The following is a 15,771-nucleotide window of genomic DNA, read 5'->3' as shown; positions in this document are numbered from 1 at the left end:
TTTCATATTCTCCAGATAGTATCAAAGTTCAAGAAGCTCATTGCTCTTTTCAAGACAAAGTTCTAACAGATCATCAGTCTTGGTTCCACCAGAAACTCCTTTTGCTGTCCAAGATGTTTTTCACGATGCTTCATAGAATCTCCTGATGCTTAAATCAAGTTTTAACTGACATTATATCTTTGTGGCATTTGCTTCTAGCGGTTTATCATTTAGATGTTTTAAGTCCTCATTCAAGTGTTTTACTTCCTGTAGCTGATGTTCAGTTGTTCCCATCAATTCTTGTAGCAAACTCATTTTGTGTCTGTTGTTAAAAGTTTATTTTTTTAGTGTCACACGTAGACTGATAGTAACACTGAAATTAAGTTACTGTGAAAATTCCCTAGTTGCCACACTCTGGCATCTGTTCGGGTACACTGAGGGAGAATTTAGCATGGCCAATGCACCAAAAGACATGTCTTTCGGACTGTGGGAGGAAACCAGAGCACCCGGAGGAAACCCACGCTGACACAAGGAGAACGTGCAGATTCCGCACAGACAGTGACCCAAGCCGGGAATCAAACCTGGGTCCCTCGCATTGTGAGGCAGCAGTGCGAACTATTGAGAAAACCGGAGCACCCGGAGGTCAAACCTGAACTCAGCATTTCCCACCCAAATCTATTCTCCACCCTATGCTACCTGGCTCTGTCAGTATATGAGTCACATCTCTTTACTCTTATGATATTGGTCTTACAGTGTGCTTCATTCTTGTGCACATAATTGTTGAGCCAAATTTAAATACTGTAGAAGAAATACGCCCCAAAATGCTTTGGTGACAGATTGGGGATCCCCTATCTTCTGGTCACTGGACTGAAACAAAGCCCTGACAGGCTGCAGCTTTGAATATTTTATACTGCGGATATTTGATTCAAATAATGTTTCATTTGAATAAATGTCACACTCCCTGTGAAAATGAAATAACACCGAAAGTCATGTGCTCCTTTTTATGTGTCATCCTAGGTTTTGGTATGAGAATCCAGGCGTATTTACCCCAGCTCAGGTAACACAGCTGAAGCAAAGTTCTCTTGCGAGTGTGCTCTGTGACAATGGTGACGACATTCAGCAGGTCCAGCCAGACGTCTTTGTAAAAGCAGAGTATCCTCAAGGATATGTTTCCTGTGATGAGATTCCAAAAATTGATTTGCGATTATGGCAAGATTGTTGCGAAGGTCAGTTCAATCCAATCTAAATTAAAATGGTTTGTACGGCTTTATACCTTTGATTTATTTCTATTAATCTTGGGTCAGTAGACAGGAAAAGAAAACACAATTTAATTTCACATTGATTACTGTCTGATGTTTTAGGGTTTTATGAGATTTACTCACACATCTTATATTTTATTCCATTTCTCACAAACTAGGGCTAACTTGGAAGTTTTTCAAATAAAGTAAAGCTTAAGGCTTTTTGTTTGCATTATTAAACATTATTAAAAATATAAATCCGATTAACTTTGCTGAGGTTTTTAAAGTATTTTTAAAAGATGTATCCTGAAATATACATGGCCACAGTGGATGCTACAAGTTTACAAGGCTGGGTATTATTGCATTTGAAGAAGTACTCCCATTGGACCAAAAGCGAGAGTTGACCTCGTGCCAGTGGATGGCAGGACTCAGTTGGCATTTTGCTGGCTGTGGCCCAGACCGCTGCCAGGACTGCCATCTAATTGAAAATGGTGGCACACCTCCCAGAGTTACATGCCCAATCGAAGGGCTGGCAGCTCACAGCCTGAGGCGGCTGGACAAGGCATCCTTGGAGATGGGGTCAGTTCTTTTGCAGCAAACCAGGGCGAGGCAGGTGTGTCCTGGCAAATCACTGAGGAAGAGTGGCTTGTAGATGGATGAGCTTGGAGGAGATGCAGCAGCAACTCAGTTAGCTGTGGAGGCAACCATTGCACCCAGGGAACCCCTCTATGGACCATGGATCAGTCATTAAGGAAGACCACCAGGATTTACCTTGCAGCCTCACCACCCGGTAGTTAGCTGTGCCTATGTCAGTAAATTATCAATGGGGGTTGGAGGTCGCCCTCTATTGGACACAAGTTTTTCAATTGGCCACCCAATAGGGTAGCCACAACATAGCTGCTCCTGTCATTGATAGTATGCTGTGGCGGTGGGAAGACTCCAGTGGGAAGAGTAGAACGCTCCTCTCCTGACACCTTCCTCTTCATGTTATCAATCCTTCTGCCTCCCAGCCATCTTAAAAGAGCTGGTGAAATCAAGGCCCCAGTTTTGAATGACTCATTTTAAAATTCATCATCTGAAATGACAATGTATCAAAATGTATCTGTTTTTCTGTCATACAATATAGGCAGCAGAGATCCAAAGTTTAATAGACCATTTCTATATTGCATCACAATCTGCGATATACCTTCGGAAGACAGGCTATTAATTATCTCAAAGGTCCATTCCTATATTGTACATCTTCAAAGAACTTCATTGACTGCCAAGCTCCTTGGGACATCCCAAGATCATGAAACACATAAATGAAAGCCTTTCTTTCTTTGTTTCACAGTGAAATAATGTCAGCTCTTTGCCTAATTCCTTTCAAAATGTCAGGACATCTGTGGGCAAGATTAGTTGGTTGTCCACCTTGGGGGAAAAGAATTGAAAATAACTTTGCATTTGAAAGAATTGAGAAAGCTGACAGTATTACAACAACAACTCGTCTTTATATAGCACATTCATGCAGTAAAATCTCCCCAAAAAAAGCAGAAAAATCAAACAGGCCAGGATTCTAGGGCCTCTCCCACCCGGCGGGATATTATGGTTCCGCCATAGTAAACAGCAATTTAAATGGCCCACAGCACCCACCGGGTGGGAGACCAGCCATGGTGGGACTGGCTACAAAAATAGATGCCATGTGAAAGAAGGAGACATTAGGAAAGGTGACCAATGCTGGGTCAAAGAAGTAAATTTGTGGCACTGTTTTAAAGGGGGAGAGAGGGGTCAATAGGTGGAGAGGTTTAGGGAGGAAATTCCAGAGCATAGGGTTTAGATTCTTGAAGGCAAGGCCAGCAGCAGCACAGCAAAGGAAGTAGGGCATGCGGAAAAAGCCAAAATTGAAGGCATGGAGGGTTGTAGGGAAGGAGGAGGTTAGAGTGATAAACAGGGGTGAGGCTATGAAGAAATTTGAACATGGGGATGACAGTATTTAATCATGACTTTGCTGGAGCAGGATACAATTTCAGCTAGCAAGCACAGGGGTGGCAAGTGAACAGAACTTGGTGTGATTATGGATACACAAGTCAAGTTATCGATGAGATTGTGTTTATGGAGGCCAGCCAGGAAAGCATTTTTATAGCTGAGTTTGAAGATAACATAAGCATGGAGACGTATACTGTCGGAGAGAGAAAAATAATCTGATATTAGGGAAAAATAGGAAATTCATCCTATTTGGAACAATTTCTATTGCTAATTATAAACTTCTAAAGTAAATTTCAGAGCGTAAATTTCTGTAACAACAAGTATGTGACTTCCTCAGAATACATATACTGGAGAAATAAGAAACAAAATCTATTTCTAATTTTTAATATTATGAAAACTAAGATCTATTGAACTGCACTTAAATGAGTTTAAAAACAAGTCTCCATGATAATGTTGTATCAAATCGATGAACAATTCTTCCAAATGATTTTACTCCAATATAATGTTTGCTGATGATTTTCTTGAAGATCCACATCATTAAAAAAACTGTTATGTGCTCCCCTGCATTTTTATGACTGTTGGTGTCCTACATCTGTTTGTATGCATACTTTAAGTGTCATGTCCATATCTCTTGTATGTGCGTCCTTTTGTCTTTTATGTTGTTGTGACTCAAATGTTATGTTTTTTGTCTTTTTCTCCAGATGTCTCTCCTTCTGTCACCTTATTTATTTGTTGTAAGCTCTCCTTTCAGGTTTTGTGTCTAATGTTCGTGATTTATATAATCGCACATCATTGCTCATCCAGCGCTACAATCGTATCTACCACCGTGTTCGTAATTACAGGAAGAGAGGCGAGTTTCTGTAAAATTTTCAACCATTACAAAGTTTACAGGGTAGAGAGGTGAATAGTATTAGGATGTTTTGCTCAGTTAAGAATAATACATTAAAGCACCAAAATGTTGCAACAAAACATGTTAAAATTCAAATATTTTGAGATCTGAAGTATTTTTCAGTTAAGCTGTGACAACCTATGAAAAACCACAGAGCTACCTTTCACCTTCACTGATTGGACTGTTAACTGGCAGAGTGGATCACTCATTCATAATACAGAACACCAATTTTCGTTTTCTACGGCTACTACTTCTCTACCAGTTTACCACTCAAGCTGTGATGGTGAAAATTACCCACTCATTGTTGTACCGAAATATTGTTCATATGGTCCTGTTACTCATGAGGGAAATGTAATTATGCTTACTTTACCCCATGGTGCCTGTACACTCTCTTTGGTGAAAATAATTTGCCACCCTTAAGTGATTTGGCCTATATGTGACTCCAACCCCACATTAAAGTGGTTAACTCTTAACAACTGCTCAAAAGTAAATTGCAGCAGTTCAAACAGGCCCACCAACAACATAATTAAAAAACAGAAAATACTGGATAAACTCGACAGGTCTGGGAGGATCTATGGAGAAAGAAACAGGGTTAATGTTTCAAGTCCAAATTATCCTTCTACAGACCCTTCGACCATCAAAGATAGAACATTACAGCGCAGTACAGGCCCTTCGGCCCTCGATGTTGCGCCAACCAGTGAAACCAATCTAAAGCCCATCTAACCTACACTATTCCAATATCATCCATATGTTTATCCAATGACCATTTAAATGCCCTTAATGTTGGCGAGTCCACTACTGTTGCAGGCAGGGCATTCCACGCCCTTACTACTCCCTGAGTGAAGAACCTACCTCTGACATCTGTCCTATATCTGTCACCCCTCAATTTAAAGCTATGTCTCCTCGTGCTAGCTATCACCATCCAAGGAAAAAGGCTCTCACTATCCACCCTATCTAATCCTCTGATCATCTTGTATGCCTCTATTAAGTCACCTCTTAACCTTCTTCTCTCTAACAAAAACAACCTCAAGTCCCTCAGCCTTTCCTCATAAAACCTTCCCACCATACCAGGCAACATCCTAGTAAATCTCCTCTGCACCCTTTCCAATGCATCCACATCCTTCCTATAATGCGACGACCAGAACTGTACACAATACTCCAAGTGCGGCCGCACCAGAGTTCTGTACAGCTGCAACATGACCTCCTGGCTCCAAAACTCAATCCCTCTACCAATAAAAGCTAACACTCCGTACGCCTTCTTAACAACCCTATCAACCTGGGTGCCAACTTTCAGGGATCTATGCACATGCACACCGAGATCTCTCTGTTCATCCACACTACCAAGTATCTTACCATTAGCCCAGTACTCTGTAATCCTGTTACTCCTTCCAAAGTGAATCACCTCACACTTTTCCGCATTGAACTCCATTTACCACCTCTAAGCCCAGCTCTGCAGCTTATCTATGTCTCTCTGTAACCTGCAACATCCTTCCGCACTGTCCAAAACTCCACCGACTTTAGTGTCATCTGCAAATTTACCAACCCATCCTTCTACGCCCTCATCCAGGTCATTTATAAAAATGACAAACAGCAGTGACCCCAAAACAGATCCTTGCGGTACACCACTAGTAACTAAACTCCAGGATGAACATTTCCCATCAACCACCACGCTCTGTCTTCTTACAGCTAGCCAATTCCTGATCCAAACCACTAAATCACCCTCAATCCCATGCCTCCGTATCTTCTGCAATAGCTTACCGTGGGGAACCTTATCAAACGCTTTACTGATATCCATATACACCACATCAACTGCTTTATCCTCATCCACCTCTTTGGTCACTTTCTCAAAGAACTCAATAAGGTTTGTGAGGCACGACCTACCCTTCACAAAGCCATGTTGACTATCCCTAATCAAATTATTCCTTTCTAGATGATTATAAATCCTATCTCTTATAATCCTTTCCAAAACTTTGCCCACAACAGAAGTAAGGCTCACTGGTCTATAATTACCAGGGTTGTCTCTACTTCCCTTCTTGAACAAGGGGACAACATTTGCTATCCTCCAGTCTTCTGGCACTATTCCTGTAGACAATGATGACATAAAGATCAAAGCCAAAGGCTCTGCAATCTCCTCCCTAGCCTCCCAAACAATGCTGGGATAAATCCCATCTGGCCCAGGGGACTTATCTATTTTCACACTTTCCAGAATTGCTAACACCTCCTCCTTATTAACCTCAATCCCATCTAGTTCTATAGCCTGTATCTCAGTATTCTCCTTGACAACATTGTCTTTTTCCTGCGTGAATACTGACAAAAAATATTTATTTAGCGCCTCTCCTATCTCTTCAGGCTCCATGTACAACTTCCCACTACTGTCCTTGACTGGCCCTAATCTTACCCTAGTCATTCTTTTATTCCTGACATACCTATAGAAAGCTTTAGGGTTTTCCTTGATCCTACCTGCCAAAGACTTCTCATGTCCCCTCCTGGCTCTTCTTAACTCTCTCTTTAGGTCCTTCCTGGCTAACTTGTAACACTCAAGCGCCCTAACTGAGCCTTCACGTCTCACCTTTACATAAATCTCCTTCTTCCTCTTCACAAGATATTCAACTTCTTTAGTAAACCACGGTTCCCTTACTCGACCATTTCCTCCCTGCCTGACAGGTACATACTTATCAAGGACACCCAGTAGCTGTTCCTTGAACAAGTTCCACATTTCAATTGTGTCCATCCCCTGCAGTTTCCTTCCCCAACCTATGCATCCTAAATCTCTCCTAATCACATCATAATTTCCTTTCCCCCAGCTATAACTCTTGCCCTTCGGTATATACCTATTCCTTTCCATTGCTATAGTAAACGTAACCGAATTGTGGTCACTATCACCAAAGTGCTCCCCTACCTCCAAATCCAACACCTGGTCTGGTTCATTACCCAGTACCAAATCCAATGTGGCCTCGCCTCTTGTTGGCCTATCTACATACTGTGTCAGGAAACCCTCCTGCACACATTGGACAAAAACTGACCCATCGCTCCTATCCAGAATCATCTTTGCAATCCTTTCCTCTACATCTCTGGAACTTTTTCGGAGGCCTATAGAAAACTCCCAACAGGGTGACCTCTCCTTTCCTGTTTCTAACCTCAGCCCATACTACCTCAGTAGACGAGTCCTCATCAAATGTCCTTTCTGCCACCGTAATACTGTCCTTGACTAACAATGCCACACCTCCACCTCTTTTACCACCTTCCCTGGTCTTACTGAAAATTCTAAACCTGCAACAACCATTCCTGTCCCTGCTCTATCCATGTCTCTGAGATGGCCACAACATCGAAGTCCCAGGTACCAACCCATGCTGCAAGTTCACCCACCTTCTTCTTACAGCTAGCCAATTCCTGATCCAACCCGCTAAATCACCCTCAATCCCATGCCTCCGTATCTTCTGCAATAGCTTACCATGGGGAACCTTATCAAACGCTTTTCTGAAATCCATATACACCACATCAACTGCTTTACCCTCATCCACCTCTTTGGTCACCTTCTCAAAGAACTCAATAAGGTTTGTGAGGCACGACTTACCCTTCACAAAACCGTGTTGACTATCCCTAATCAAATTATTCCTTTCTAGATTATTATAAATCCGATCTCTTATAATCCTTTCCAAAACTTTGCCCACAACAGAAGTAAGGCTCACTGGTCTATAATTACCAGGATTGTCTCTACTTCCCTTCTTGAACAAGGGAACAACATTTGCTATCCTCCAGTCTTCTGGCACTATTCCTGTAGACAATGACGACATAAAGATCAAAGCCAAAGGCTCTGCAATCTCCTCCCTACCCTCCCAGGCAATCCTGGGATAAATCCCAGGCTCCTGGCATTGAAGTACCAAACCACCTTCCTGCCTGCCAGTACACTCCTGCGACGCTGAAACCTTATCCATGACCTCATTACTCTCAACCTCCTGTACACTGGATCTACAATTCGGGTTCCCATCCCCTTGCTGAATTAGTTTAAACCCTCCCGAAGAGCATTAGCAAATATCCCCCCCAGGCTATTGGTACCCCTCTGGTTCAGGTGCAGACCATCCCATTGGTAGAGGTCCCACCTACCCCAGAATGAGCCCCAATTGTCCAGGTATCTGAATCCCTCCCTCCTGCACCATGTTCAAATGCTCTCTCCCACTATTCCTCTCCTCACTATCACGTGGCACAGGTAACAAACCAGTGATAACAACTCTGTTTGTTCTAGCCCTAAGCTTCCACCCTAACTCGCTGAATTTCTGCCTTACATCCCCATCCCTTTTCCTACCTATGTCTTGGGTGCCTATGTGAACCACGACTTGGGGCTGGTCCCCCTCCCCCTTAAGGATCCAGAAAACACGATCCGAGACATCACGGACCTGGGAGGCAACACACCAACCGCGAGTCCCTCTCGTTCCCACAGAATTTCCTATCTATCCCCCTAACTATGGAGTCCCCAATAACTAATGCTCTACTCCTCTCCACCCTTCCCTTCTCAGCAACAAGGACAGACTCTGTTCCAGAGACCTGTACCTCATGGCTTACCCCTGTTAAGTCGTCCCCCTCAACAGTATCCAAAATGGTAGATGGTAGAAGATGTGTAGGTCAGGTACATTGGCCATGCTAAATTGCCCTTTAGTGTCTCAACATGTGTAGGTGAGGGGGATTAGTGGAGTAAATACATGGGGTTTCAGGGATCAGGACTGGGTGGGATGCTCTATCAGAAAGTTGGTGCAGACTTGATGGACCGAATGGTCTCCTTCTGTACTGTCGGGATTCTATGATCATCTTGGGACAAGTACGGAAATTCACCAAGGCTCCTTAGGGAGCACCTTCCAAATGCACAGCCAGTACCATCGAGAAGGACAAGGGCAGCAGATACATGAGAACACCACCACCTGCAAGTTCCCCTCCAAGTCACTCAACATCCTGACTTGGAAATATATCACCATTCCTTCGCAGTCGCTGGCTCAAAATCCTGGAATTCCCTCCATAATAGCACTGTGCCCACAGCCCAAGGTCTGCAGCGTTTCAAGAAGGCAGCTTACCACCACCTTTTTATTTATTTATTGAATCCTACAGTGCAGAAGCAGGCTATTTGGCCCATCGAGTCTGCACTGACCATGGTCCCACCCAGGCCCTATCCCCATAGCCCCATGCACTTACCCTAGCGAGTCCCCCTGACACTAAGGGACAATTTAGCGTAGCCAATCAATCTAACCTGCACATCTTTGGACTGTGGGAGGAAACCGGAGCACAGGAGGAAACCCATGCAGACACAGGGAGAATGTGCAAACTCCACTCAGACAGTCTCCCAAGGCAGGAATTGAACCCGGGTCTCTGGCGCTGTGAGGCAGCAATGCTAACCACGGAGCCACCGTGCCACCCCTAAGACCTTCTCAAGGACAACTAGGAATGGGCAATACATGCTGGCCAGCCGGCAATGCCCATGTCCCATGAATGAATAGAAAAAGGATAGGTAATAAATGGCGATCATGCTGGTGATGTTCAGATCTTGAAAATGGATGTTTTGAAAGGGTTTTCACTAAAAAAAATCACCAAGCTGCTAAAAGCAGTTCTAGAAATGTAAGATATTTCAAGAGGTTGTAACAATTTTGAGTAAATATTTGGCAAGAAAACTTATAATTAGCAAATTCTGGCTTGTGATACTGTACCTGGAATAAAAAGTAAAGGCAGTTACATGGATTTCCTGCAAGTGTTTTGCCGATCTCTCTGAGCTTTGTGCGTTTCTGTGTCATTTTAATCAAAGCCATGCCAAGAGATCAGGAGAACTCATAAGGAAATTCCACGCCAGTAATTTCTAAGATAATTTCGTCCGGGTGCTCCGGTTTCCTCCCACTGTCCAAAGATGTGCGGGTTAGGTTGATTGGCCATGCTAAAATTGCCCCTTAGTGTCCTGAGATGCGTAGGTTAGAGGGATTAGCGGGTGGACATGGGGGTTGGGCCTGGGTGGAGTTGTGGTCGGTGCAGACTCGATGGGCCAAATGGCCTCTTTCTGCACTGTAGGGTTTCTATGATTCTATGATATACAAATATCAAGAACCTACAAAGATAGTAATCCCACCTCAAACTTTAGATGACATCTGGAAACTGCCCTCGTTCAATTCTCAAGGTTTCTATCATCTAACCCCTACCCCTCAGTGGAATGAATGCTTTGTAATTCAATATTCAGGATTCTATTTCATACTTTGAGTGAGAACTTACATTTTAAACATTTGTAATTCAAAGATGCCAGAAGAACAAGCACAAAGGAATTTAAAAATGATGTTATACATATTCAAGCTTAATATAGCAATGACAAGCTTTACTTCAATGAATTGATTGCTAAATGTGTACAGTGAATCTGTGCATTTCACTTGACTCACTTGCACTTCCAGGTTTGCGGGAGCCTTTTTACCATATGCGTCAGCAGCTCATAAGACTGTCTAGGCTGGTGACTTATCTCGAGGAGACAGTTTCAAAACCTGTTGTTCGAGGCGAGTCTTTTTAAAAACCATGATTGAAAAAAATATTGTTTCAATATTCATGCATTTTATCAAAGGGAACGAATGCAAATATTTAAAAGCAATACTACCCGGAAGCATTTGAGTTTCATGTCAGACATCTTTATGGAAATCAAAGGTCTACTTCAATGCAGAACATATTGAAATATATGAAGTATATTTCTGTCATATTTCTGTCAAATTTCTGACTGCTATTATTGGCAGTTAATTGTGAGCTATCTTTTACAAGTATTCAATAGGCTCAGAAGTAACACAGAGCTATTTTTAGTTAAAAAGAAAGTCTGAAAAATAAGCTGATCAAAATTCTGATTACGTTTCTTTTGTTTACAGCGTAGATCTATATCAACAAGTTAACTAATAAGGAAAATCTAAGAATCTAAAACAAAATGAGGCTGATGAGCTCCAGATTTCCATTCATTGTTGTGCAAACATCTAAAAGCTTTTAGCAAAGTGTAGATGGACATCAAGGTTAATATGTTAAATAATACACAAGCACAATACAGAATACAATGAGGAATTGAAGCTGAATCTTTTGATTAGAAATGATTTAAAGCTGTTTAATTGCAAAACAGCTATTAGCAAAATATTTTTCAGACTGCAACAAAATAAACTTAATTTTTAACTGTAGTTTGCATATTAACAGCTAAATGCTTTTCTACTAAAATGCATGTCTGTGTGCAACTCCCTGTCTGTCACTGTTGAATTAACCTTGTATGTGTCTGTTTCCCAAGGCTGGTTTCACTCTACATATTGCACTGATGGAGATTACAGTATTAAAACCAATATTTGCATCCAAGACTGTGATTTGAAATTCATTTTATGCCTAGCCGATCTTTAATATAATTAAATCTTTAACAGCAAATGCCAGAATTACTCAGCAGATCCAACAACCTATGTGGGGCGAGAAAGGAATTAAAGTTTGAGGTACAATATAACTGGGAAAAGTTAGGGCTATAATAGGCTTTCAGCAAACACAGAATCAGAAAAAAAGGGTTGAGGGGAGAAAAAATGAAAGGGAAGGTATGTAATAAGATGGGACACAGGAGAGGGGAAATAACAAAACGGCTTCATGATGCAAAGCAAAAGGGCTGGGAATGGGACAAGTAAAGAAACAAAGGATGGGTCTAGAGGAGTTGTAAATTACCAAAGAAAAAAATGGGATCAATGAAGATGATCTGTCTTTTGAACATTAGATGCTCAAATTGATTCTTCCATGCTGTGACTTGCTGCCAGCTACTATGCTGAATGCCACACTCTGCCATTCTTTCAGGCTGCCAGCCAATCCTGTTTCCATCATCGCCGAGGTGTCCATCGTTAATTTGGAAATTGCTGCTTTAAACTTTCAGAGCCTAGAAGATGATATGGTTACTATTTGAATGTGGCAAAAAGGTTGCTCCTACATTGGCAATTTCCTCCCAATCCTGGATTAACCTTTTCTTATTCCCCGGGCCGGTGAAGTTTAAACAGCTAAAGCTGAAGACTGGTGTTGTGGGAATATTTGCAAAGAATATTTGCAGGCTGGACAAAAGGAGCTCACCTGACACAATCTGAACATCCCGTGCCACAGCACTGGTTGTAAAGTGTTGGGTGTTGACTAGGGTGAATCGCAAACTTTAGCAATAGATTTATCCCTCCGTATTCTATTAGTAAGCCAGACTTGTTATTATACCTACAAAAGTGCCCTAGGATACTGCGGCTTGACTGAATGGGACCATTGAGTCTGCAATAGAGTCGACTTGATTTTAACCTTCCACTCACCATTCTGTTAACTTAGAACCACTTTGACCCCAAAGAGATCTTGCTTACAAGTGCAGATTGGTCACCCCTAGGGTGAGATCAATCTTGTGTTACTGTGTTTCCCAAATGTAGATCTTGCACAGCTTCCTTGCTGCAAGTCAAATGTAAAACCACCCTAAGTCCAACAATCATCAACTCTTTCAAACCACCAATTTTGAAAATTACATTTGGCTTATAGCTGGCTTCACAAGAGCAGCATTTCTGGAAGTTAGCAACACAAGTGTGGGTCTCATGCAATGTCAAGAGATAATTTGACAAATCTCAGGGATGGGGGTTGATTTTGTCAGGGAACCATTGTACACTAGCTTCCAGCTGATTTAGATCAATTCTCCTTGCAGTGACAATTACATTGGACTGACATGTTTATATTGTGATGTGATGGCAGCGTGAGACCAAACAGCATCCTTTCAATCGATAATGCCACAGCAAGAGTTGATGGATTAACACCAACATTCTGCAGGCATAGACATTACTTTAGTGGTCAACCATTCGGTCATCAATTCGACTCCTGCATCTCACGATTCTTCAAAATTCATCATATTCTGGCCCTCCTTTGCAGCAGCCCAGTGGTTGACACACCTGCCCCCTTCCTTCACTTACCCCCACAACTAGAAGCTGATCAAAATTAGAATAATGAGGCTGATTATAAAAAAAATCACTAGTGTCAGCATCAGGGTATCAGGTAGGGGAAAAGCTGACAACTTCAACTTTCCAACAAAGCAGAAAACCTTGCTTATAATATTTTATGATTCTATTCAGCTGAGCTTTTTAGTTGAAGGGAAAATAGCATTTACATAATGCCAGAGATTAGAAATGATGCTACAGTAACATCTGTTTTATATTTTTGTTTACTCTACGAGCAGTATGGATTTTGAGCTCTTTGAACCTAAAGAGACTGGTGGAAACAACGCTTTGCATGAAGCAAATAATTAGACTTGCTGACCCTTTTACATTTTTAAAAGTTCTAAAATTCTCCTCAAGGTTACAGTGTTATTATCTGTACCCTCCACTGGCCTGTGAATAAGCCGAGAATTTCCTCAGAGCTGCTCCACCCCACCACTGTAACTTCACCGAATGTGCAGTGGAAGCCCCATTAACCTGTTTAAATGGGGTTCCCAACACATTTCTGGTAAAGTTATGGCAGCAAAGCCAGAACTACTCCAAGGAAATTCCCAGTGGTATAAATCGATTGAAAGGCCATACCTTCAAAGAGTGAATTTCTCCTTCTTTTGGTCTTGATGTACTATTTATTAAACAAAATTTACATAGTAATACTTTTTAAATGTTCCAATATACAAGGAAATCTATTTGGGAAGTGTTTTCAAAACCAGTAAAACAAGTGTGAAGCAATCTTTGCATAATGTGGTAAATTCTGTGCGAAATATTTGGCTCCGTCCAAATATAATAATATGATATTCATGACTGTACAAAATTGCAGAACAAAGAACAATACAGCACAGGAACAGACCCTTTGGCCCTCCAAGCCCGCGCCGCTCCCTGGTCCAAACTAGACCATTCTTTTGTATCCCTCCATTCCCACTCCATTCATGTGGCTATCTAGATAAGTCTTAAACGTTCCCAGTGTGTCCGCCTCCACCACCTTGCCCGGCAGCGCATTCCAGGCCCCCACCACCCTCTGCGTAAAATACGTCCTTCTGATATCCGTGTTAAACCCAACCCCCCCCCGCCCTCTCCTTGAACCTATGACCCCTCGTGAACATCACCACCGACCTGGGAAAAAGCTTCCCAGCGTTCACCCTGTCTATGCCTTTCATAATTTTATACACCTCTATTAGGTCACCCCTCATCCTCTGTCTTTCCAGTGAGAACAAGCCCAGTTTACCCAATCTCTCCTCATAACTAAGCCCTTCCATACCAGGCAACATCCTGGTAAACCTCCTCTGTACTCTCTCTAAAGCCTCCATGTCCTTCCGGTAGTGTGGCGAACAGAACTGGGCGCAGTATTCCAAATGCGGCCGAACCAACGTTCTATACAACCGCAACATCAGACCCCAACTTTTATACTCTATGCCCCGTCCTATAAAGGCAAACATGCCATACGCCTTATTCACTACCTTCTCCACCTGTGACGTCACCTTCAAGGATCTGTGGACTTGCACACCCAGGTCCCTCTGCGTATCTACACCCTTTATGGTTCTGCCATTTATCGTATAGCTCCCCCATACGTTAGTTCTACCAAAATGCATCACTTCACATTTATCTGGATTGAACTCCATGTGCCATTTCTTTGCCCAAATTTCCAGCCTATCTATATCCTTCTGTAGCCTCTGACAATGTTCCTCACTATCTGCAAGTCCAGCCATTTTCGTGTCGTCCGCAAACTTACTGATCACCCCAGTTACACCTTCTTCCAGATCGTTGATATAAATCACAAACAGCAGAGGTCCCAATACAGAGCCCTGCGGAACACCACTAGTCACAGGCATCCAGGCGGAAAAAGACCCTTCCACTACCACCCTCTGTCTTCTGTGACCAAGCCAGTTCTCCACCCATCTAGCCACCTCCCGCTTTATCCCATGAGATCCAACCTTTTGCACCAACCTACCATGAGGGACTTTATCAAACGCCTTACTAAAGTCCATATAGACGACATCCACGGCCCTTCCCTCGTCAACCATTCTCGTCACTTCTTCAAAAAACTCCACCAGGTTAGTGAGGCATGACCTCCCTCTCACAAAACCATGCTGATTATCGTTAATGAGTTTATCCCTTTCCAAATGCGCATACATCCTATCTCTAAGAATCCTCTCCAACAACTTCCCTACCACGGACGTCAAGCTCACCAACCTATAATTTCCCGGGTTATCCTTCCTACCCTTCTTAAATAATGGGACCACATTAGCTATCCTCCAATCCTCTGGGACCTCACCTGTGTCCAGTGAGGAGACAAAGATTTGCGTCAGAGGCCCAGCGATTTCATCTCTCGTCTCCCTGAGCAGCCTTGGATAGGTTCCATCAGGCCCTGGGGATTTGTCAGTCTTTATATTCCCTAAAAAACCTAACACTTCCTCCCTTGTAATGGAGATTTTCTCTAACGGGTCAACACTCCCCTCCGAGACACTCCCAGTCAACACATCCCTCTCCTTTGTGAATACCGACGCAAAGTATTCATTTAGGATCTCCCCTACTTCTTTGGGCTCTAAGCATAATTCCCCACTTTTGTCCCTGAGAGGTCCGATTTTTTTCCCTGACAACCCTTTTGCTCCTAATGTATGAATAAAATGCCTTGGGATTTTCCTTAATCCTGTCTGCCAAGGACATTTCGTGACCCCTTTTTGCCCTTCTAATTCCTCGTTTGAGTTCTTTCCTACTTTCTTTGTATTCCTCCAGAGCTCCCTCCGTTTTT

General features: G+C 42.6%; 1 protein-coding gene across 1 annotated transcript in view; it reads left to right on the top strand.

Annotated features, from left to right (window-relative positions):
* LOC144495749 (peroxidasin homolog) overlaps window positions 1-15,771 on the top strand; it is a 420,109-nt gene that overhangs the window by 389,297 nt on the left and 15,041 nt on the right. The window contains exon 19 of the mRNA XM_078216142.1: window positions 997-1,205. Coding sequence (XP_078072268.1) covers window positions 997-1,205 — 209 coding nt within the window. The remainder of the gene's footprint in view (window positions 1-996; window positions 1,206-15,771) is intronic.

The sequence above is a fragment of the Mustelus asterias genome, chromosome 7 (genome assembly GCF_964213995.1).
Source record: "Mustelus asterias chromosome 7, sMusAst1.hap1.1, whole genome shotgun sequence".
NCBI lineage: Eukaryota > Metazoa > Chordata > Chondrichthyes > Carcharhiniformes > Triakidae > Mustelus > Mustelus asterias.
This window is presented reverse-complemented; position numbering and strand designations above follow the sequence as displayed.